We start from the raw sequence: 23,105 nt of genomic DNA, 5'->3' as shown, positions 1-23,105 counted from the left end.
CTGTGTTGCTGTGAGACTTTTGTGTTGTGAAGTAAACTCTGCAACTTTTATATATTTATATGCACGTTCATAGAAATTTCACATTATAATTTTGAGTTTTTCATGATTATATTATGTGAATAGATATATTCATTAACTTACACTGCTGAATCATTTTACTTACATAAATATACGAGGTAGCATACTTTGATGGGGTCATTTACACTGTCGAGGCATCCTACCCTCATGAATTTATCTGCTGTTAGTTTTTTTAAACACCTGTGACATAGACCATACAAAAGATCTTCAGTCAGAATAAAGATCATTAATCCACATATTAAATCTATTAGCTAAATCTTTACATTACGTAACTAACTATATTTTATAGCTCAGTACCAAATTGTATGACAAATGTGCGCGGCATCCTGTTCTGATGGTGTAGCCGAGGTCGACAGATACACCTATAAATTCAGCCTGTGGTAGGACGTTTTGACAAGGTAGCATGTTTCAACAAAACAACGGCTCCTGAATTGAATCAAAATGGTGATGTGGTAGAATTTTTTATATTAACAAAGATTGAATTGTTCCCTGAATTAATGTGAAGTTATACGTGATCAAACTTGTCTTTATATCAAGTTAATGCACAAAAGCCATTGTGAGTTTGGAAAATTAGATACCTAATTCAGGAAAATCAGACTGGTTTGACATTAAGTACACAACCATAACTGTCGCATGGAGCTATCGGCACCATCTTTTTGTCTCATTCTTGCATCATACTGTTCTTTTTTCCTCCACTGTGTCAGCTCCTCAGCCTCTACAGTACATGACATGCTGTACGAGCTACTGCTTATTCACCACAGTTGTTATATTAAAGATGACACATTATAGGTGCTGCGATTGTGGAAACTTGTTATTAGCTAAGTGAAATTATATTACAGTATGTTTTTTTATCAGCTCAGCATGACAGTCAGTAAAACTTTTTATGCTTTTGTTCACCACATTTCAACCACATTCAGCTGCTGCACAACATCAAAGATGGAGACACATTGACTAAAACATGATAAGTTTACAGTGGGCTGAAACAGTAACTGTTGAAGGCTCATCATCTCCTCTATTTCAAAGGCAAGTTAATGCACACACTCTGAAGATTTATGCTATTTATTCCGCATAATTACTTTTTAATTATTTCCTCTGAGACTGAAGGTTTTATTTAATGATAAAGATTTCTTTCAAGTGTCAAAAAAGAATCCAGAAGTCGCATTAATTAACAACTAACACAGAGGAGCGACGCAGTAGAACCACACACCCAATCAGTGTAAAATAACCCTCATATAAGAATTTATTTCACATGATCGTAACCTTTTGTGAAGAAGGGATTGCTCCAGATGCTGTGACTGCAGTATCACTGCAAACGTGAGTTATGGTCTTTAATGGAACATTATATACACACATGCTCAGCCTGTTCATTAATCATCATGACCTTTTAGATGAACCTGAGGTGTGTCTAATTAAATGGCTTTGTTCATAAAGTCCACCAAACTTTCTCATTATGTAGAAATAAGAACAGTACACATCTGTAGAGCTTATTATCTATTGTTATCATTCTTATTTGTTAAAGCAATAAATGATTAGTAATTAAAGAAGAGCACCCTGTCTGTTCACAACAGACACCTTTTTATTTAAACCCATGTGTCATGACAAAATGGCGTCACCAACAGGTTTCTCTGAATAGGTAAGATGGTTTCCACAACGCTCTCTGTGGATGATCAGTAAGAATACTGAGAGTAATTCTTGTTTTTAGGCTGTAACAGAGTGCTTTTTATTTCTAGAAGTAGGTAACTGGTTCTCCTTCCCAACAACACCCCTCAGCACATAAAAGGAAAAAAAAGCAATCACAGAAAAGGGACTGTCTTTTCTGTTTCAGCAAAATTATAGTTGTTCATTTCATGGCCACCTAAACATCTACAAATCAGATTAATCAGAGCTTACAAATTAATTATTCATGTTGCACCGATAAGAATCAAGCACACCTTGAGCAAACAGAAAACACCATGAAGAAAAACCACTGTGGTCACAAGCCTAAAAAGAGGATGCAGAAAAACTGAGCAGAAATGGCAGAAAAACAAACTTCAAATTCACTATGAGCTGTACAAACAAAGCCTGTGTAATTATCAAGGGCTCGACACACGGGAGGCGGCGTCGCTCCTTCTCCATCATTTTCTATGGAACTTGCGCGATGAGGCGAAAATCGCTGCCCTCCTCCAGCCAAGCGACAGGCAACATTCATGCATGTGAAATGTTGCTCTCGTTCACATAGATGTGCACACAGGGGCTTGCAACGCGACACAAGAAAATAGAAAAATGTTTAATGTTAGAGTAAGAAGTTGACAGTTTAAAGTTAACAGTTTAAAGTTTCTCCCTTAAGGATGGGTAATGATTTGCGGTCTCACCCACCCTGCAGAGGACAGGATGTGGTGGTCACAGCTCTGTGTGATAAGGGTCATAAAGTGTTGTATGCTAATGTGTTTCCCTGTTTGAAGTTTGCGAGAACTTTGCTTGCTCTTCTGAAGTGTGATAGCTGCTCAATAAAAAGGCTGTACTGGGGTTGAGACTTCGGAGTTGACACCAGACACTCTCTGAGTGCTGAACCACAGTCTCTCCCCATCGCGATGAAGCTGACTTCACTCTGAGTTCTTTGTGTCTTATTCTATGATGGAAAAATACCCATCATTTAATTTTTGTTGCTGTAGCATGGCACTACAACTAACCAGAGAGGGGCTTCATTGACTGACCAATAAGAGCAGACTAGACAGTGCAGTCTGCAACCACTTTGAACATGGAAGAGTTGTGTCTGACCTCCCCCCACACCTTACGATACTTCACACAAAGATTATAGAGATGTAAATAAAAAGGCAGCCGCGTGGCACCAGGGTGAACTTGTCCAAACGTAGGTTCTGGATTTATCTGGATCAGCCTTGAGGTCCATCAAATGATGATATTCATGATGCTGTTTCCTATTTTCTAAACTTGGATGAACCCAGCGTTGTCGCTCTTTTGTACAATAAACAGCAAGATTTCTGTCAATTCGTGCAAAATCTTCTGACTCTCCATCCGTCATACTTTTAAAATTTAAAAATCCCCACTAATATGATAGCTAATCATATTTCTTGGAGAAAAACAATCTGAGAGCGCGATGCACGTTGCTGCTGTTTGTCGCATCCTGTGTGTTCGGTTTCACGAAGGTTGCGATAAGTTTCACCTGTTACTGTCGCTGGTTGCCTCCCGTGTGTCTTGCCCATAACAATGAGCTGTGCAAAGCCAGAGAGCTGCATTTATCTGAAATGATTAAGAAGAACGTCAACAATTCTCGCACTCTGTTTGCTATGATTGAAAAACTTACAAATCCTAAACAGATAAGCCCAGAGCTCCTTTCCACTGAGAAATGCAACCAATTTGCCAACTTTTTTAGCCCAAAAATTAAAACAATTAGGCAAAATATTAATTTCACACAGTCAAACAAGAAAAGTAGTCTGTGTCTAAAACCTGGAAATAATTCTGATGTTATGTTGCAGTTTAAAATAGTTGATTTAAAAATCCTACAAGAAACAGTTTGGCATTTGAAATCAACAACATGCACTCTGGACATGGTACCATCCGACTTTTTAAAAACAGTTTTTACCTCAGTAGAAAGTGATCTCCTACTGATAGTTAACAGCTCGCTGGCATCAGGCATTTTTCCCAAGTCACTTTAAACAGGACTTCCTAAAAAGAGCATTAAACATCTGCAGCTCATACAAAACGCTGCTGCTAGAGTTTTAACCAGGACTAAGAGATCTGAACACATCACACCAGTTTTGAAATCTTTACACTGGTTTCCAGTTTATACTGGTTTCCAGTCAGTCACAGAATAGATTTTAAAACCCCTCTGATTGTTTACAAATCCCAGAATGGTTTAGGCCCAGAATACATCTGTGATATGTTCAGAGAATATAAACCTAGCAGAGCTCTTAGATCCAAAGACTCTGGTCAACTAGTCCAGACCAGAGTCCAGACCAGAGTCCAGACCAGAGTCTAGACCAGAGTCCAGACCAGAGTCCAGACCAGAGTCTAGACCAGAGTCCAGCCCAGAGACCAGACCAGAGTCCAGACTAAACATGGAGAAGCAGCATTTAGCTGTTATGCTGCAAACAAATGGAACAAACTGCTAGTGGAGATTAAACTTTCACCAAATGTAGACACTGAAATTCAAATTAAAAACATTTTTCTTCTGCACCTATGCATGAAATCTGCATTGTAACATTTTAACTTATCTTGCATTAAATCATTTTAATGTAATTTATTATTTTATTGTGATTCTTGCTATCTGCTATCTGTTTGTCTCTCTGTGTTGGCCCTGCGATGGACTGGCGATCTGTCCATTTGCCTCTAACTCACTAACAGCTGGGTTAGGGGTTAAGCTAAACCCCGCGACCCTGAATTTAAAATGAATTAATTTCAAACTGAAACAAACAAACAAACAAACAAACAAACAAATGCAATAAAAGTCAGCAGGTTCAATCAAGGCCACTACCTTTATCTTCTATATACAGAGCATGACTCAGATCAATTTGTGAAATTATTTTTTGATTATAATTAATATGAATAATAATAAAATGACAACAAGGTACAGACAAGTTTTCTTCTTTGTCTTTCAAGTCCATTCTTCAGTCTATGCAAGGACACCAGGAGGTCATTACAGAAAATTATTCAACCATCCTTTGTTATTAGCAGCCATAGAAATTAGCATTCAAATTTACATCAATTAACATTCAAATTAGAAAGATACTGTGCCCAAGCCAAATTAGCCTTTACAATCTGCTGAACACCCAGCAGCAGGACAGCATGATAAATCCATGAAAAGAAAGGTTGTATAATCCCACAAACTCAAGGCATTTTGGAGAAGTAGATGACTGAGGTGGAGGAAAGGGAACAAAAGGTGGGAGGAGAAAGAAAATGCACTGAATCATATTCCATTATTCAGAAAAGAAGTTGTTTGTTTTACAGCATAGGAGTGATAAAGAAAGAATAAAGAGCAGACAACAGAGAGAAAAGCAGAAGCAGCAAAAGACTGTTGTGGATACGCTGCTGAGAATAGCATTGTTAACAGGATGGTAACACAACCGGGAACACATCCAATAATCAGCCAATAATTTGTCTTGCCACAACATGGAAGCACCTGTCAGGCATCATAGAGGCTTGACAAGTGGGCACATGGAACAATACATGACAAAGGTACAGAAAGGCATTGGTAAAATTACCAGAGGAGCCAAACACCAGCTGCTGGTTGACAGGACTTTTGCACGACATAGCAAAACCAGATATACAAACCAGTGTCTGCCTGGATCTATTACCACAAAGCCTATGGCTCAGTGTCACATTCGTGGATCCTCGAATGTCTGAAGATGTACAAGATCAACAAGGTCAAGGTCAAAGAGGCACCTGAAATGATCCAGCACCTTAGAGCAGGGTGTAGGATACTGGCTGGAAAAGTATACAATGCCATAACCAAGTAGCCAACACAGTGTACAGAAACATCTGTGCAGAATATGGACTGGAGACCCCTAGGTCTCAAACCACAATTTAGCCCAGAGAGTCACACACTACAGTTACTGAGAAATTGTTGACAAACCTGAGATCTTATAGAGCTTTTAGGGTGCATGAGGGAAAAGCTCTTTTCTGTTTGATTAATTGAATTGAATTGAATAGTTAGTGATAGAATACTGGATTATCTTAAGGGTGTAACATGTTCTGTTGTTTACTGGCCAAAATCAATGTATGCATGTATATATGTTATCATAGGTGTATTATGTCCTCCACCGGTAAGCCGGTAGGGCAGCACCATGACAGTCTGCCATCTTGAAACTACAGCAACCAGCAAGGCACAAATAGATCCAACTGTTTTCCCTGCAGGCCAGATTGCGGCGCGGAAGAAGAAGATAAACAAGAGCGGCTTACTACCCCAGCAAGTTGGAAAATCTGTTAAATTGTTATTGACAAAAATGGAGGAGCACGCATATGCAGAAGCAGCATGGGAGCCGTTGTCACTATGGCCAAGAAAGCGAAAAAGGGGACTTAACAGGTAGCATGACCAGATGATACAAAAAGGACAAAGGAAAAGCATCAGGCTAGCCTTCCCCAGGTAGATGGAGCTCAAGAAGGAGAAAGATTTTTAAAGGGATGTTGAAGTTGCCAGCTTCCTCCTCCTTTCTCCACAGTACTGCCTAAATTACCCTAAAGCTAACTTTTATCATTGGGTTGTTACTCATTACCATGGTTACCATGGGCAGCATAAGTAGTTTCTGCTAAAATACACCAGCCTTGTTGGTACAGAAGTGTATGTTTACATGGTTTCAGTTACTTTCATAGTCACGATAAACACCGGCTTTCAGTCGCTGTAAAGCTGGACTAAAAGCTGGTGGGAAGGATTTATAAGCTGGATTTTACTGTGACAAAAAGCCGGAGATCCGTTCCCCCTGTGAAAACACAGAGGAACAGCACTGACAGTGAATCTCCATCCACCAGATGTTTTGCCCCTGACCAGTTATGATCCAGAAGGAACTTTTTCACCTGAGTGTGTTAAGTTTGAAATACAGTAACTGTTACTGGTTAAAATTACTCATCTAACTCAACAATTGTCAAATACTCTTATCAAAACATCAACATCTTTAATGAAATGAATTCTACTCAGTGTTAAAAGAGGCTATTAAATGCAATAAAATTGTAAATCAGAGAAAGATAAACATTTATTTGCCAATCAGAATCCTTCAGGGGTCTACTAATCCAGTTAACTACAGAAGTAACAACACAGAGTTTTAAAAATTATCTTTAGCAGAAATGAATTTGGTTACAAAATCAATAATTTATTCTACCAACAGTATAAGTAATTTCAACAGTGAATGAACTTCCTTGCTTGTCATCTGGGACAGACTTGTCATAACTTGCATCAGCTTCCAGGCATGTCAGTCAAACAGAATCAGTCAAGTACATATGAACTGCCAGTGTTGACTGTCATCATTGATTGCTTCAGTTTTTGGGTCATATCCACCAACATATAGCTCAAAGCTTGGTGAGAAAGATTGTTCCATTTGATCTGGTTTATCTATGACTAGATAACTCTGACTGAAGGTGGTATTTCTTCATTCTGTGGAATGATACAGCTCTCTACCACATATCTGATACTCATACCTATTTTAATATGACGTCTGCTGAGGTTTTAAACAAGCCAAATCAATTCTTCAAGTTGGATTGAAAACACAGCAGACAACTGACTTGTTTCAGTTCAGTTTCTTCCATCTGGTTCAGATCTCAGACTTCCACTTGCTAAAACAAACAGATAAACATTCTCCGTGATCGCCCTTTTAAACTCCAGGAGAAGATTGCTGTTGTGTTGTTTTTGTCATTAAATCTTAATTTTTAATTCTCTATTTTAAATTTGGTTTGAAATCCTGTAGCTTTTATCTATACTTTTACCCGTGTTTGTACCCATGTCTGACTGAATATATTTACTTTTTATTCTGTAATGTATATGTGACTTGACTGATGGATGTGTATGTGTGCTGTTGTTCCCACTGTTGAGCTACAATTGCCATATTTGGGAGAAATAAAAGGACTGATTATGATTATTCTGCATATTTTGTTTTTGTTTTATTTATGTTTTGTTTCCATTATTCATTTTGTTTTATTTTTATTTTATCAATTTCTTAAAGCTGTCAAAAGTAATGCATTAATGATGGTAACTAGTTTATGTAATTAATTTACGTGTCGGATCTTTTGCCATGCAAATCCACGTATTGGATTTAGGACCACATATCCAGGTGGTCTGGGTTGCATTTGAAAAAAATCGGATCTGTGGCATTCAGACTGTTATGAAAAAATCAGATACAGGTCGCATAGGGGCAAAAAAAAAAATCGAATTTGGGTAACTTCAGCCTGCAGTCTGAACGTAGCCTAAAGACAACATGGAAGAAAATGAGCTGGTTGGCTCCATGGATGGATTTGAGGGTGCGTATTCATTCATTTAAGGGGATGAGGGTTTTTTAATCCCCGCACTTTTCCTGGTGAGAGGGTTTCCACATTAAAAAAAAAATAAATAAATTCACATAGTTCTGAACAAATGTCCCTGTTCTGGGGTTTCATTTATAAAACATTACGTAGGATCTATAATAAAAAAAAAAATATGTATGTCCAAAAGCTAAAAGTAGCATATAGTTATAAAACCATGCACACACACACACACTTCTGCAAGCAGTTTCCCCTTTATAAATCTACTTGGAAATGTGTGCACCTGAATCGGCCTCATATCCTGCCGTGAACTTTGCCAAACCAGCGATATATGGTCCATTCAAAGCAGGACATGAAAAGTGTTGCATGTGAAGAAGCTGCTGATCAAAGAGGAAATCATGACAACAAACAAAAAAGAAGAAGAAGAAGGAAAAATAACTTATCCTACACAAAAGCTGAAGTGTTTGTTGGTGAGGTGGAGGCAAGTAAAGAATTTTTTTTTTTTGGTGGCCACAGCAGCAGAGTCACAAATATAAGGAAACGCTGCAAGTGCAACATGTTGCAGAAATAAACTAAAAGCACTCAATTAACACAGACCTCCACGAGACATAGTATTTTCATTTATTTATTTATTTGCCAATGACTGCTCTCCACGACAGGGAGCACACACACAGACACATGCGCGCACACACAGGTTTCCGTCAGAGGACAGAGTGCATACATCGGAAAACAAGTCAACCAGCTAAAAATCAGACAAAAATATGAGAGTTTGCAAAATTTTCTCAGGCAGGTAAAGATGGAAGTATCTTGCTCCAGTGAGGAGCAGATGGAGTATTTCTCCTGCTCCGGTGTTACGCTGATGGCGGTCACGGGAACGCGCACAGCTGAACAAGCTGATTTTATGTCCTCGTAGGAATTCCTGAGTCATTTTCCAGCTTAAAATTGATCCATTATTCTTTGTAGGTTTTATTAACATCAACACGTTAGCTAAGATATGAACTTTAGGAATTTTTAGAGTGAGTCCACTCAATGTAAAGGTTTCATCAGGACATTTAAAAAGTTTAACTTTTTTTTCTGTCTTGAGTGTTTTTTTTTTATTATTATTTATTTATTTATTTATTTTTATCATTTTTCATCACAGCATTTCTGGCTGTGAATTAGGGGATCGTTGGTTAAGGGAGACCCAGATACAGCTTCATGTACAACTGCAGCCTCTGGAGTATCCTGATGGAGAGGCTTACCAGCAGCTTCAATGACACAAATCACTTATGATTACGTTTTGTTAAAAACTAAAACCCAAATGTTTCATTAACTGAAATCATACACATAGAATCATCTGGAACATGGTGTAATGTAATAAATACACATACTGCTAAGTTGTTTGCCCACATACACAGGATGGTGATAGCAGAAAATGAAGCGTGAAGCATGTCTGCTTGAACTGTTCAGCACGGTACCAACCATGTAATGAAAAATCAAAATAACTAAAGAACCTCCATCTCAGCTGTCCGTCTTTTGATTCTAAGACTGTTCTCAAGCATTTGACCCTAAAGACCATAACGCAGTACAAACAGAACACAAACCAGAAGTAAACAGCTTGGACTTTAAATGAAAAGTCCCATGAGCCTTCATACTAACCAGCATGAAACTGCTCAGTCAAAATAACAGCTGATGCACTGGGCCTAGAAGCAGTTACTCTATCTACCAAACAAATTCCTCTTCTTGTTGCATCCTAAGTGCTGGAATGGAGGACAACTTGGCTTCACTTTTTGGTTTGTGAAGACATTTCTGTGAGACTGTGAGTTCTAACGGGCCGGAGGAAAGTTTAGACATAAACTGGAGTTGAACATTACCACTTTGATAGTCAGAGGTTGTTAAACCAAGTCCCCATGTCTATCCTGGTGTAAATGGGCCCTGAGGGTTATGTAGTGGAGATTGCTTAGTTTAGCTGTTGTCTGTGCTTTTCATCCAGTGTTTCTTTGCTATCTATCCTAACAGCAGCTTTATTCTGCCCAGTTATGAAATCAGCTGCTGTTGGCCAGACTCCTCTCCCTCACACACTGTCAACACCGAGGGCGATGCATTTTAGGTTGTTGGAGGATTGCATGTCTGTGACTGAGAGCAACACAAATGGGTAAACTGAAGGTAAAAAAAAACAGCTCCAAGTGTTAGATGGGTCATACTTTTGATCACCTCCCACTGTTTCAAGTTGTTTCCCCCATTTAACAGACCAGTTGGTTTTATTATTTAAGTTCCTCACCTTTCCTTGTTCAGACGGTGTACACTGTTGTCCTGAAGAGTTTCCCTTATCCTTGAGGTATAAGCAGACTGCTTGGTATTGACCTGATCAGCTTGTAAAGATATCATTCATTCGTTCGCTTGTTCATTTTTGCGATTATTTATCCATTTTTTTACATTTTTCCAGCGTCAGTGTCTAACATAACAGATTTTTTCACACCAGTTAATGTAGTTACGGCTCGAAATTAATACAGATTTTTTGTTGTTTGTTTTTTAACCTGTCCTGTCCAGCATCATGACAGCAGAATGATGGTCTGGCTGCTGTATTGTGCTGAACAAATTTACTCTGCCAAGAGGAGCCTTTAGAATATGAGGCTCCCCTTTAATCTTAAATGTTATTCTTTATAATTTTTTAAAATATGATTTTCATTATGACTGCTGGACTGGACTAGAGAAAGAGAAGAAAAAGGTGGATAGAAGAGAAATAGGAAGAACAAAACAAAAGGTAGAAAACAAACTACAGCAACTGTAATCAAAGATAAACAGAGAAACTAAACAGCTGTTACACCTGAAAAGAAACAGTAAACATCCTAAAGTCTTCTCAGAGAACACAACAGATGATCTATAGGGGCACCTGTGACAAGAAAAACTGTAAAAGTCATGAGCAGCAACAAACAGATGCTGTTCATGGTTTTTCTCAAATGATAAAAAGTTTCTGTTTGTATTATTTGTTCTAAATGCTTTATTCCCTTATTTTTCCACTGTGTAAAGTTTATCGTTTTTTTTTTTTTGTTTGTTTGTTTGCTTTTTTGTAGGATGTCAGGGTTGTTCAATATAAATGTCAGCTTACAGCTGTTAGAGAAGAGCTAATGTTGCTTTTAAAACATTTATGGTGTCTGATAGCCGAGCTAATAAATGGCAGGTCAGAGATGACCAAATCCTTGCACAGCGCTTGCTCTACATTGAGCCATGGTTAATCTAGATTACCGTTTCAGTCATTTTGAGATATACTTTAATCTGTTTGTTACAAAATGGTGATAAAAACTGGGAAAATCTAACCCATCACTGCTTTTAGTCTTTTGTAGAGTTTTTAAACTAATATGTGGTAGTTTGTCTGTCCAGAGAAATTTAGTGATGTAAGAGTCCATCGACTTGATCCAGGTGGAGGACGGTTTAATGGGAATCATTGAAAATAGATAATTGAGTTTAGGTAGAATCATCATTTTTATGGTGGCAACTCTCCCTTTGAGTGATATGGGTAAGGATTTCCACCATGTGAGATCATCCTCAACTGTTTTTAGAAGCTGGACATAAATTAGCTTTTGTAGTTCTGACAACCGGGAGGAAATGTTTAATCCTAAGTATCTAATATTTCCTGACTGTAGTGCAGTATCAGGAATATTCTGGAAAGTGCAGTTAATGGGTAAAACAGTGGTTTTAGAGCACTTTATGGAGTGGTCAGAGACTGATGAGAATTTATTAATGAGTATGATTGGCTGATGAAGAGATGATGTGTGAGTTTTGGAGGAAGAGTAATACATCATCAGCATAAAGACTCATCTTATGCGTTATATTTCTGCCTTTAATTTCTTTATAATTATAATTAATTTCTAGTACTAAGGGTGCTAAGGGTTCAATAAAGATTGCAAAGAGTGAGGGGGACAGTGGACAGCCCTGTCTAGTGCCTCTCTGCAGACTGAAGCTTAGAGAAGTTTGATCATTTGTTCTAACACGTGCATTTGGATTACTTCATAATATCTGATTTATTTATTTTATTGAACTGGGACCATGTACAGTGGCAATGATCACAAAGAAAAATATGTGTTGTACCAGATTGCATCTCTTTGAGCTAATTTCCATCTGCAGTCGCTAAAATATACAAAGATAAATTACATAAAAAATACAAAGCAAGTATAAAAACATTAGTAAAAAGGTACGTCACACATTAAAAACCAGTAAAATAGTAAACACACATGCACGCACACACACACACACACACACACACACACACACACAACACCTAGTAGAATTATAAAATAAGCACAAGTATATGCTTATTTTCATATCTTTATACAGTCAATGAAAGATGAGCCAAACCCTAATTTTTTTATATTCTAAAAAAATATCCAGTTTACCCGGTCAAATGCTTTCTCCTCATCTACAGAGATTATTGTGGTTTTCAGTGTATAGTGGCATGGTCTATTAGATTGATTAGTCTCTGTGTATTAGTGAAGGAATGCCTATCCTTTATAAAGCCTGTTTGGTCAGGTTGTATGATAAGAGTACCTTTTTCTAATCTTCTGGTGAGAACTTTGCAGATTATTTTGAGGTCTGCATTTATTAATGATATTGGACGGTAACTGGATAGAAGTGTGGGGTCTTTTCCTGGTTTTAATACTACTGTAATGTTAGCCTCATTCATGTTTTGAGGTATGGGAGCTGTGAGCACCAAGCATCATAAAAACCACAATCCTCTATATATTGTTTAACAACCTTTGTTGACTACCAGAACTGATGGTTTCCTGTTATACCCAGCCTGTCCAGTCCTGCTGAATGCCATGTTGAAGTCTCCTCCAATAACAAGTGTGTTATCTATGTGATCGTAGAGTGAGGAGAAAAAGGAGTGAAAAAAAGAGGGGTCATCTACATTTGGTCCATATATATTAGCAATGCATAACTTCATACTATGTATGACTAATGTAACTATTATAAATCTGCCTTTGGGATCTATAATTGTGATTTTAGTGGTAAAATTAACTTTTCTGTTTCTAAGAATGGCTACCTTTCTTTGTCTGAATAGGATGAATACAGATAAGGAAACTGTGCTGTAGATAGCATGTTAGCTGTTGCTTTTAATAAGTGAATCTCCTGTAGCAAGACAATGTCTGCCTGTAAATCCCTCACTCTATTAAACACCTTCAACCTCTTCTACCTGGAACCAGCTGCACGTACATACCACGTGACTAACCTCAGCGTGCTCATAATCAGACTAGTAAAGTGTTATATGCTTAGTGTGTGTGTGTGTGTGCATGTATACGTTTGACTATATAAGTGCATTCTTTTGTATATGTGTGTTGCGTGTCTATGCGTGTGAATCCACCCGTGTGTGTAATGTTTCCATAGGTCTGCTTATGTTCAGTGTATCCACATGCTTTGAGTATGTGAATTGTGGGAGGGCATTGTGCTAACCTGTTTTGTGCTGTAGGTATGTTGTGTGTGTGTCATGTGACCATCTGTGTGTGCCTTATGTATTATTGTTGATATGGCAAAATAAAGTGAAATAGCAGCCAACTGAAAGAGATGAAAGGAAAAGAAAAATACTAAATACCAAAACCAACACATGAAAACGTAATAATCCATCAAGAAAACAAGTTTTGGAGACTAGCAGTCATGTGCAAATATGGATGAATAAATTTAATGTGTTTATAGCTGCGTTTTCATTACCACTAGAATTGCGCAAAACCTAAATATCGCAATAAAAAACTGTTTAATATCTACATTTCGAAAAACGTCTCAAATATTGCTACAACCTTTTTATACTCCCATGAAGTCATTTTTCAGATGTGTCGATATAGAAGTATATTGCAAAAGTGTAATGGAAACACTTTTTTCGCATTTATACATTGTCAGATGTGATATAGAGGGTTACGTGACCAGTTCATTTGAAATAAAGATGGTTTGGTATGTAGGGACAGAGGAGAAGATGGAAATCTTTTTACATATAATTAAAAAGAAAAATATAACTGCCATCCTTGATAGCAATCAATTGCAGAGTTTTACAAGCAATTACAAATCTCCATCCTCCTCATAGTGGAGTCTCGTGGGACGAGATTTTATGAAAATTATGGCTTATGCACTAAATACCATTCAATAGAAACCCCTGCAAATCCCAATTGTACGTTGTCAAAGTTTTAGAAATATTGCTTTTATTTTGCAAATAACTAATGAAAATGCAGCTTATGGCAGATTAATACAGATTTTTGCTTGACACTTTTTCTTTCCCCTTCTAGATTGTTTTATTATATCATTTTATTTTATTTTTTTCATTTTCAGAACGAGATTAGTTTCAGTCATTACATTGACTGCATTTTACTACCAAGATTTTAAAAAGAAAAACAAATACAAACAATTTGTGGACATAAAACCAATCTTTTTACATCAGCACAAAAAGTTCCTATTTATGTGGTTAAAAAGTAAAAGTGTAAAGTAACTTCATTCAGCTTTACAAATAACCATACCCTAAATGTTGACATTGCATCAACTAAAATGCACAATAGTGCATGTGACTACTTTGTCTATCTTTCTTTCAAAGTCTCTTACCAGTGGGAAAACATGGGAGATTTTGCCATCTGGGGGAAGTTTAGCTCCAAAGCCATATGCAGGGAAGAGTTTGTCACTGTCGTAGTCCTGAATGATCTCTCCCACAGCTTTCAGGGCCATGGCGTATGTATTCATCTGGTATGGACTCATGTAGTGTAGTGAGGTGGGTTGGGATGGATTACCTGTTAAAGACCCACCACCACACCCAACACATATCCAGAAACAGGATGACATTCTTATAAGGAAATTTGAGAAATGCATTTCCAGCTCTGCACCAGTAGTAGAATATCTGTCACACTAAAGTTGATACTAATGGCCCATGCACTGTATATGTGCACTGTATATGTGAACATTTCCTGCATGCATGGGTACAAAGGACTATCTTACCATTAGATGCTGTGAAGTCTATGGCCACAGTGAAATTAAGTTGTGTCCTGGTGGGAGGTAGAAGGCATCAGAACATCAGGAAAAATATCATTAGAAGTACCAGTTTCTGAAGAAGCTATTAGAACAACAGTTGGCAGATTCTGAGTACCACATCTGAGTAAAATGCTGTCATATTAACAGCTAATAATCTTCCAAATTTGGAAGATTTGTGGATGTTTATTCAGTTTTTTAAGGTCATGCTACAGCATTTTTGTTGGGTTGTAAACCAGTTCTGACTGAAATTTAGCTGTCAGGCAGATGGCCTCACATGTGGCTCCAGAATATTCTGGTATACAGAGGAGTTCATGGTTCACTCAATGACTGCAAGGTGTCTCAGGACTGAACACAAGCCCAAGTCATTACCCATCCACCACCATGCTTAGCAGTTGGTATGTGTGTATGTGCTGGTGGCCAAATATCTCCACTTCTGTTTCATCAGTGGAAAGGACATTGTGCCAGAGGTCTTGTGTTTTGTTTCCATGCAGATTTGCAAATCTAAACTGTGATGACATGTTCCTTTTAGAAAGACAAGGACGTCTCTGGCAACATATCCAAACAAGCCTCATCTTCCTATCTGCATTGGCATGAACTATAACATTTAAAAGCTTTTCTTATTTTATAGCAATTCTTCTGAGAGTTGCAGGATCTGATCTTAGATTGAACTTGCTAAAACAGCCCATCCATCTATTCATTTTCTTGCTGCTTATCCGGGGTTGAGGGGGCAGCTGCCTAAGCATGGAAGGCCAGACTTCCTTTCCCGGATTAGACCTTATCAGGGAGGCTGAAGAGTGTGATCACCCTGTAGTTGGAGCACACCTACCGTTCCCCTTTTTTGAAGAGGGGGACTACCAACCTAGTCTGCCAGTCAAGAGGCAATGTCCCTGTTGTCCAGGCAATGCTGCAGAAGTGTGTCAACCAAGACAGCCCTACAGCATCCAGAGCCTTAAGGAAATCCAAGTAGATCTCGTCCACCCCTGGGGCCCTGCCACCGAGGAGCTTTTAAACCACCTCCACAACCTCAGCCCCAGAGATAGGAGAGCCCACCCCTGGGCCCCCCAACTCTCCTTTCTTGTGGGAAGATGTGTTGTGGGTATAAAGAGGTCTTCGAAGTATTCCCTCCACCGACCGACAATACCCCAGTCTAGGTCAGTAGTCCCTTGTCCCCTCCTGAGCAGCCAGATGGTGGACCACAATCTCCTCAAAGCCATCCAAAAGTCATTCTCCATGGTCTCTCCAAACTTCTCCCGTGCCCGAATGTCATCAGCTGCCTCCAGAGTCTTACAGCCCAAAGTGCACATGTGGACACTCTTATGCTTGAACTTGGATAATCCATGATGAGCACAGAAGTCCAATAACGAAAAACCACTTGGATTCAGATCAGGGGGGCTGTTCCTCCCAATCACATCCCTCCAGGTCTCACTGTCATTGCCCATGTGAGCATTGAAGTCCCCAAGAAGAGTGAGGGAGTCCCTGGAAGGAGTGTTCTCCAAAGAACTTTGGAGAGCACAACATTGTAGTCCTGAAATATTCCAGGTTTAGAAACTTAGCAACTATCTTTAATGCTTTCCATCATTCTCTCTGTAGAATGATGATAGTTTGGAAATGACCTTATAACCTCCCATATTGAAGGGTAGCCAGAATAACCTCTGTAAGACCATTGCTGATGTCTTTCATCCTTGGCATTGTGTTAACAACATCGAGTGGACTTTATTAGCAGCACCTCTCTGCTACTAATCCTCTTAATTCCTTTGGAAGCAGTGCGGTTGTAATTTGTTTTGCACACACTGCTTCTACATTCTGGCATTTTGCTTTGCTTTTTAAAAAAACAACACAGTGAATTTTGTCATGTGCTGTTATTAATATTCAGAGATTTAATTTAACCAATTTCAAGATCTTGAAAAGCTCATATAATATTTTTCTATTATGCCATGATCCATGATGCCTTAGAACTGAAAGAGTGTTTTTTGTAATTTGCATATATGCATAAACAAGACACCCAAATGTCACTTTCTCCGGGGCCAAGCTTAGTTAAATTGGACTGTGGTAATAGCAAATGTTGTCTTGCATACCTATAATTAGCACCACTGTTCATAAGCCAAGAAGTTCATATGCCACATTTCTAAAGGCATCATTTAATGTTAAAAAATATATACAGGAGTGCCATTGAAACAAGATCTTTTCCAGGAAAAAGTTTGCTTATTTCAACAAGACAATCTCAAATATAAATGTATCACACCTGGTGGATACATTTTGCAGCTATATAAAAAGTAAACAAGCAGAAGAAGTTTGCCTTGGACGGTTGAAGGGTTGAAATTACATATCAGCTGAGAAAGGAAAATATCTGCCTTTTAAAGGTAAACTCATTTATCCCTCAGCTTGTTGTAATTTCAGCGTTACCACACTCATTCCTGTCATTTCTACTGAGGACTCTTTGGTGTGAAACATCAATGCCAAGATAATTTACCACTCTGCCCTGTTAAATAATTTCAGCTGAGCTCTTACCCTCCTCTGATGAAGTCAACAAACGTGCATTCAGACTCCACCTTAAAGGACAGGAGAGTCACCTTGGAAATTGAGAGATAGTGGAAGGGAAATGAAGTTGGAAAGAAGAAAAACAGCAAGAGAGCACAGAAGAGAGGACAAAGAAGTTCATGGTTAACCCCTTTAGATATTGCTTTGACAAACTGCTCCTCTGAGTCTTTTCCATGAAACCTGTGACAGCTGCTGATGAAAAACACTCTGACAGGCCTTACCGTCCCTGAATTGACGTATTTCTTCTTCTTCCCTTTCTTTTTAGGATTCAAAACCTTGACCACAAGACAAGAAGGAACAAATGAGGTTTTGATTATACATGTCTGAGTAGACTGTGTAGTCTTACAGTTCATGTCTGGGTGGGTGAACATACTGTGCTTAAAAGAATGCTGGAATTAATAATAAAAGAAAAATTACTGATATGAATTATGTATACATCTGTCAAAGAAATATTGATGTTGTTCCAAGTTCCCACAACATTCTTACATTTTTTATATTCTCTTCATGAAAAATGAAGTTAAGGAGAAGATCTTTGATATCATTTCTTTTTTTCTTGTTTTCACATTTTACCTCATAGACGTTGAACTGACTTTGACCTCTTGACAGTTCTCTGTAGCTGGTGGTAAACTCTCCAATAAAGTCATGACTGGAAGAAAGAAAGAGAAAAATTAAAACAAGGCAGCTGGAATATTATTTACTTGCTGGGTTTACAAAGAATATTATTTATGTTATTGGGTAACTGTGTTGGCAACGTCTCGCATCACACTGACATGTCGATTATTTCTGGTTCCCTTCTGGTAACAGGACAAAGTTCATATTAAGAAAATTCACAGATTTGCTTGTTTAAAATGGTAAACTTGTTAAATTGCTTTTCATCATGTTGTGTCGAGAAATTTTTACGTTAGTCAGAAATTCTGGGATGAAAGAGCAGAATGTGTTTGAAATGGGTCAGCCTGTAACCAGGAGCTCGAATAAAAGACAAGCCACCAGTAGAAGTGACTTTGTGAAACAAATTAGTTGAAAAATAATACTACAGATTTTAGGCTGCGTTCAGACTAAAAAGCTAATTGTGCAAATTTTTTTAGGTTAATACATTTAAAGTGTTACAACTAAAGTTTGTCAGGAAAGAAAGTTCGTTTTCTTGCTGTCAGACGAATGGCCTTGCCCTAACAACGGCTAATTCAGTATTCATCTTCATCCTGCCTCCTCTCTGAGATCTCCCCGGACCAGTACCAGGAAAGAAAACCTCCATCAGAACCAGAACCAGGAAGAAAAACCTGCACCAGGACCAGAATTAGGAAGAAAAACCTCGATCAGAACCAGAACAAGGAAGAAAAACCTCAGTCAGAACCAGAATTAGAGAGAAAAACCTGCATCAGGACCAAAACTAGGAAGGAAGCCTGCATCCCAACCAGAAAAGAAAACCTCCATCAGAACCAGAACCAGGAAGAAAAACCTGCATTAGAACCAGAACCAGGAAGGAAAACTTGCATCAGAACCAGAACCATGAAAATCCTAAGTAAGATGTCTATTACAGTAGTTATACTGTAGTCAGTATTTTCTTGGTATCAACAAATGTTTGCTTTACTACCGACCTGCCACATAAACCCAAAACACGTCTTATCTAATGTGCAACAAATAACAATCATAAAACAGCCTTGAGCGGTGAGGATGCTCTCAGCTGGATGAAATATTTATGACAATCAGTCACCTTCATTCCTGATGAGGATGTCAGCTTCCCCGCTGGTGTATAACTGGAGGAGTAAATTTCCCAATCTTATTTAATCATATAATATGTGAAGTTTTTTTTAAACTGTGTTCTCTCCTAATACCTTAAATCTACTACATGTACCAGGTACAAAGCAGCTCATTTTTTTATGGAGGAAATAACTGTGGCAGAGGAATATTTAATCTGTGGTGGTTCATCAAACCAGATGGGAATATTTGTTTTGGGAAATGTTTTAAAAACACTCCAGTGGCCGAATACACGAGTCAATTTGTATTTGGAGTGAACGCATCATTACAGGGCTACGCACATTTTCCCTGGATGGAGGGTCTTGTACTGTAGCTGTTAAATATCTGGAGTTACTCATGTGATGCTCTGTGGACTGATGTGGTGAGATGCCAGGTAATGAAAAGCTGAGAAGTGCCAACAACACCAGCCTCTGCACGGACCATTTAATACCATGTCACTGTGTGTCAACAGAGGATACTGGGTAATACTTACAGGCAGGTGAAGCCCAAAAATAAAGACACAACCTGGAGATGACATACCTCCTGCTTCCTGCCCTGGTTGTGTTTTTACTTTGTCCCAGAGTTATAAAAATGAAAGTGAAAACGGTCCCATTATTCTTGGTTGTCTTTCTAAGATATCATTATTTAGACAACAGCCGACATACTGTACAACAAAAACATGTCTGATGCCAGCATCAGCAAAAACATCTGCCTTTATTAATCTCATGGACTGAAAGGTGGACATTTTGACAGAGCATACCAGCAGAATTCTTTAAATTATGGAAAGCAGTGACACGAGGCCTGAAATACCCTACAGGGCTTATAATGAAAGATGAAAGTCTGTGAGAACTCCTCCAGAAACCCAGCATCTGTGAGAAAGAGAGGCCATAAAAACTGTGACCTGCTGTCCACTCAGCAGCAACCTTTCCCTCACAGGTTTTGATTCATCGCACAGCGTTTGCCAGGCTAGTGGAGCTATCCATCTGTTCTAATAAGACGCCTTGAGTCAGAAAAAAATTGGTGTGACATTTGAGGGATTCCGTGTGGAGCTGAAAATGAAATGAAGAAAGTAGAGAGAGAGATGCAGAGCAAGACTCACCTCCCATCTCTGTCCCAGTCATAGACGTCCACTTTGACTGTCCTAGAGAGAGGTGAGATGAGGAAGACAAGGTGAGACAAAAGGGCTGAAAATCACAGGGAATGAAAGGGGGGAAAAGAAATGGGAATGATGGAGAGGAAAATTAACAAAGGGAAAGTTAACTTTTTTCAAAGGATGCTTTAAAACACAACAGCACTGGTAAGGGGGCTGGTTACTAACCCAATTAAAAGTAAGACTTTAACAGAAATCAGAGACGATTGAAGGAAATATCAGTCCAAGACAGGAGAGAAAATTAGCTCAGGATTGATGACAAAATCAGATCAGTCTAAAAAGAAACCCTGTAATTGAATTTGTTATTTGACATCTTTTTCTTTTCTTTTTTTAACAAATTGTGAGGGAATGTTTTTATTACTGGATAAAGTTAGTTGTTACCTGAATATGCCTTGAGATTTTTGCTGTGCTGCCCATGTGGTGGTCTCAATAACACCAGCACTGGCCTGAGACCAACAGTACAGCCGACTGCTGGCATTATTCTGATCATCACAGAGTCCAGCCTGGTACTTCACAGTTCCTGTATTTACCAGCCGTTTGAAAATGGGATGTTAAACGTTTTCATTGTCAGACTAAGGTCTTAATAATGGAAGACTAATAGCCAAACACAGGAGTGTATGGACAGTATTAAGCTTAGTACAAACTAAGTGCATTGCTTAGTACAAAATTAAGATTTGTGAAGACACTGATGTTGATACATTTTGACCATCACACATCTATATTTCCAATTGTGTAATGGTTTTTTCCATTTACAACATGAATATTACAAAACAATCAGTGGGTCAACCTTTCGTCACTTGGTACCTTTCCACCACCCTGGAGCAAGGAATAACATTTATCCATATAGCACACTTCAACAGAAACATAATTTTAAAAGTCCTATACATAAAATCACCATCAATACATACAATAAAAATAAACATAAAATAATAATGATAAATAAAAGGTACAGTGTGATAAAAGATAACAACTGAAGTGTATTCCAGTCAGTCAAATGGAGGCAAAGAGGAAAGTCTTCATATTTGATGTAAAAGAAAGTATCAAGAGTTGTGGCAGTTTCCTCACAAATAAGATGCATAGAAATTATTAGCAAACTAATTAGATTAGTTTAAGATCAGGAAGCCAACAACCATTATTTGCTAATCTAACAAAAATAATTAGTTCACAATACAGAATTAGAATATTGAAAGTGAGACATTTTACTATTACATGAAGAACAGCAGCAGCATCTCATAAAAGTTGAGATGAGGGCAACAAAAAGCTGAAAAAGAAAGAAGTAATGTAAAGATAAATCTGGATGTTCAGTAGAATGACTACATATAAAAAGAGCACCTTAGGGAGGCAGAGTCTCAGATGTAAAGGTTCAGTAAGGAGTAAGGTTTCCCCACACCACTAGACCCCAGAATTTATGACAGCGTTTCCTTGGTCCTTCTAACTTGCTTTTACCCTCTGGGATGTGTGTGTGTTTGATGGGAAGGGGTGGGGGGTGGGCTTGCTGCTCTTGGGTTGGGGTTCTGGGGGATTTTACTCTCTGTAAAGCACCTTGAGTTGCTATTTTTATGTATGAAAGGTGCTATATAAATAAAGTTTGATTTGATTTAATTTGATAAAAACTATTCCTACAAATTGTGGAGCAATTTCAGAACAATGTTCCTTAAAGTAAAATTGTGTGTAGAACTTTAATGTACGGTCACATGCAGAATATATAGAATAGAATAGAAGTTTATGTTTGTGTAATTATGAAATTACAAAGCCCTCCAGTATGTGCAAAACAGAATTAAATAATAATAATTGCAACAATTATAATAAATAAGACAAAATCCAATGTATAGTAAATAAGATGAAATAATGTAAAAATAAGATAAATTAAAATAAACTATGCAGAGTATAATGTATACTATATAATATAGTTATTGCAATGTCTTATTTTAATTATGGCACAGGTATTGCAAAATAAAGACACATGAGGTAGCTTATTAAGGCACATGAGGTAGAATTATCAACTACTCAACCATTTGTTCTTACTGCTGTCAGGTAAAAACTGTCCCTGAACCGGTTTGTCCTTGCAGTGATTGATCTGTACCGCCTGCCTGACAGCAACAGATCAAGCATGACGGGGGTGAGAGAAGTCCTGGATCATATTTTCCAGCCTTCCAGAGGTAGCGGGAATGATGCAGTTCTTCCAGTGTGAGCAGAGGGCAGCCGATGATCTTTTGGGCCATGTTTATGACCCTTTGCAGTGACGTCCTCTGAGCCAACGTACAGCAGGTGTACCACACACATGCAGTACACCAAGCTGTCAAAACCTGTCACCAAGCTCTCAGTGGCACACTTGTAGAAGGATACCATGGAGATCTGTTTGCCCTGTAGGCAAACTGGTGAGGGTCGAGACTTTTGGGAGTAGTGAGGTGATGTGACCCCGTACCAGCATCTCAAAGCCCTTCACCACTACCGGAGTGAGAGCTACTTGCCTGGAGATGTGCTGCTTCTTAGGCAGGGGGACTGGTGGAGGACTTCAGGCAGGGTGGGACGATGGACTGAGACAGGGACTGGTTGAAGATCCTAGAAAAACTCCAGCCAGCTGGTCAGCACAGTCCTTCAGCACCTGTCCAGGGACACCATCAGGTCTGATGGCCTTCCATGGGTTGACCGTCCACAGCGTGTGCCTCACGTCGTGCGCCTCACG

At 38.5% G+C, this 23,105-nt stretch overlaps 1 protein-coding gene across 3 annotated transcripts in view; it reads right to left on the bottom strand.

Annotated features, from left to right (window-relative positions):
* Positions 1-23,105, bottom strand: part of LOC121636354 (copine-9-like) — a 194,949-nt gene that overhangs the window by 23,056 nt on the left and 148,788 nt on the right. For 2 of the 3 annotated variants that reach the window (XM_041979806.1, XM_041979807.1), the window contains 6 exons: positions 20,369-20,410; positions 18,106-18,181; positions 17,757-17,810; positions 17,506-17,567; positions 14,965-15,011; positions 14,578-14,759 (listed from right to left, as the gene is read on the bottom strand). In XM_041979806.1, coding sequence (XP_041835740.1) covers positions 14,578-14,759; positions 14,965-15,011; positions 17,506-17,567; positions 17,757-17,810; positions 18,106-18,181; positions 20,369-20,410 — 463 coding nt within the window. Of the gene's footprint in view, positions 1-14,577; positions 14,760-14,964; positions 15,012-17,505; positions 17,568-17,756; positions 17,811-18,105; positions 18,182-19,762; positions 19,833-20,368; positions 20,411-23,105 lie in introns of those variants that run through there. The other variant, XM_041979808.1, reaches the window with a different exon arrangement.

The sequence above is a fragment of the Melanotaenia boesemani genome, chromosome 3 (assembly GCF_017639745.1).
Source record: "Melanotaenia boesemani isolate fMelBoe1 chromosome 3, fMelBoe1.pri, whole genome shotgun sequence".
NCBI lineage: Eukaryota > Metazoa > Chordata > Actinopteri > Atheriniformes > Melanotaeniidae > Melanotaenia > Melanotaenia boesemani.
The sequence above is the reverse complement of the archived record's forward strand: the minus strand, read 5'-3'. Positions and strand labels throughout refer to the sequence as shown.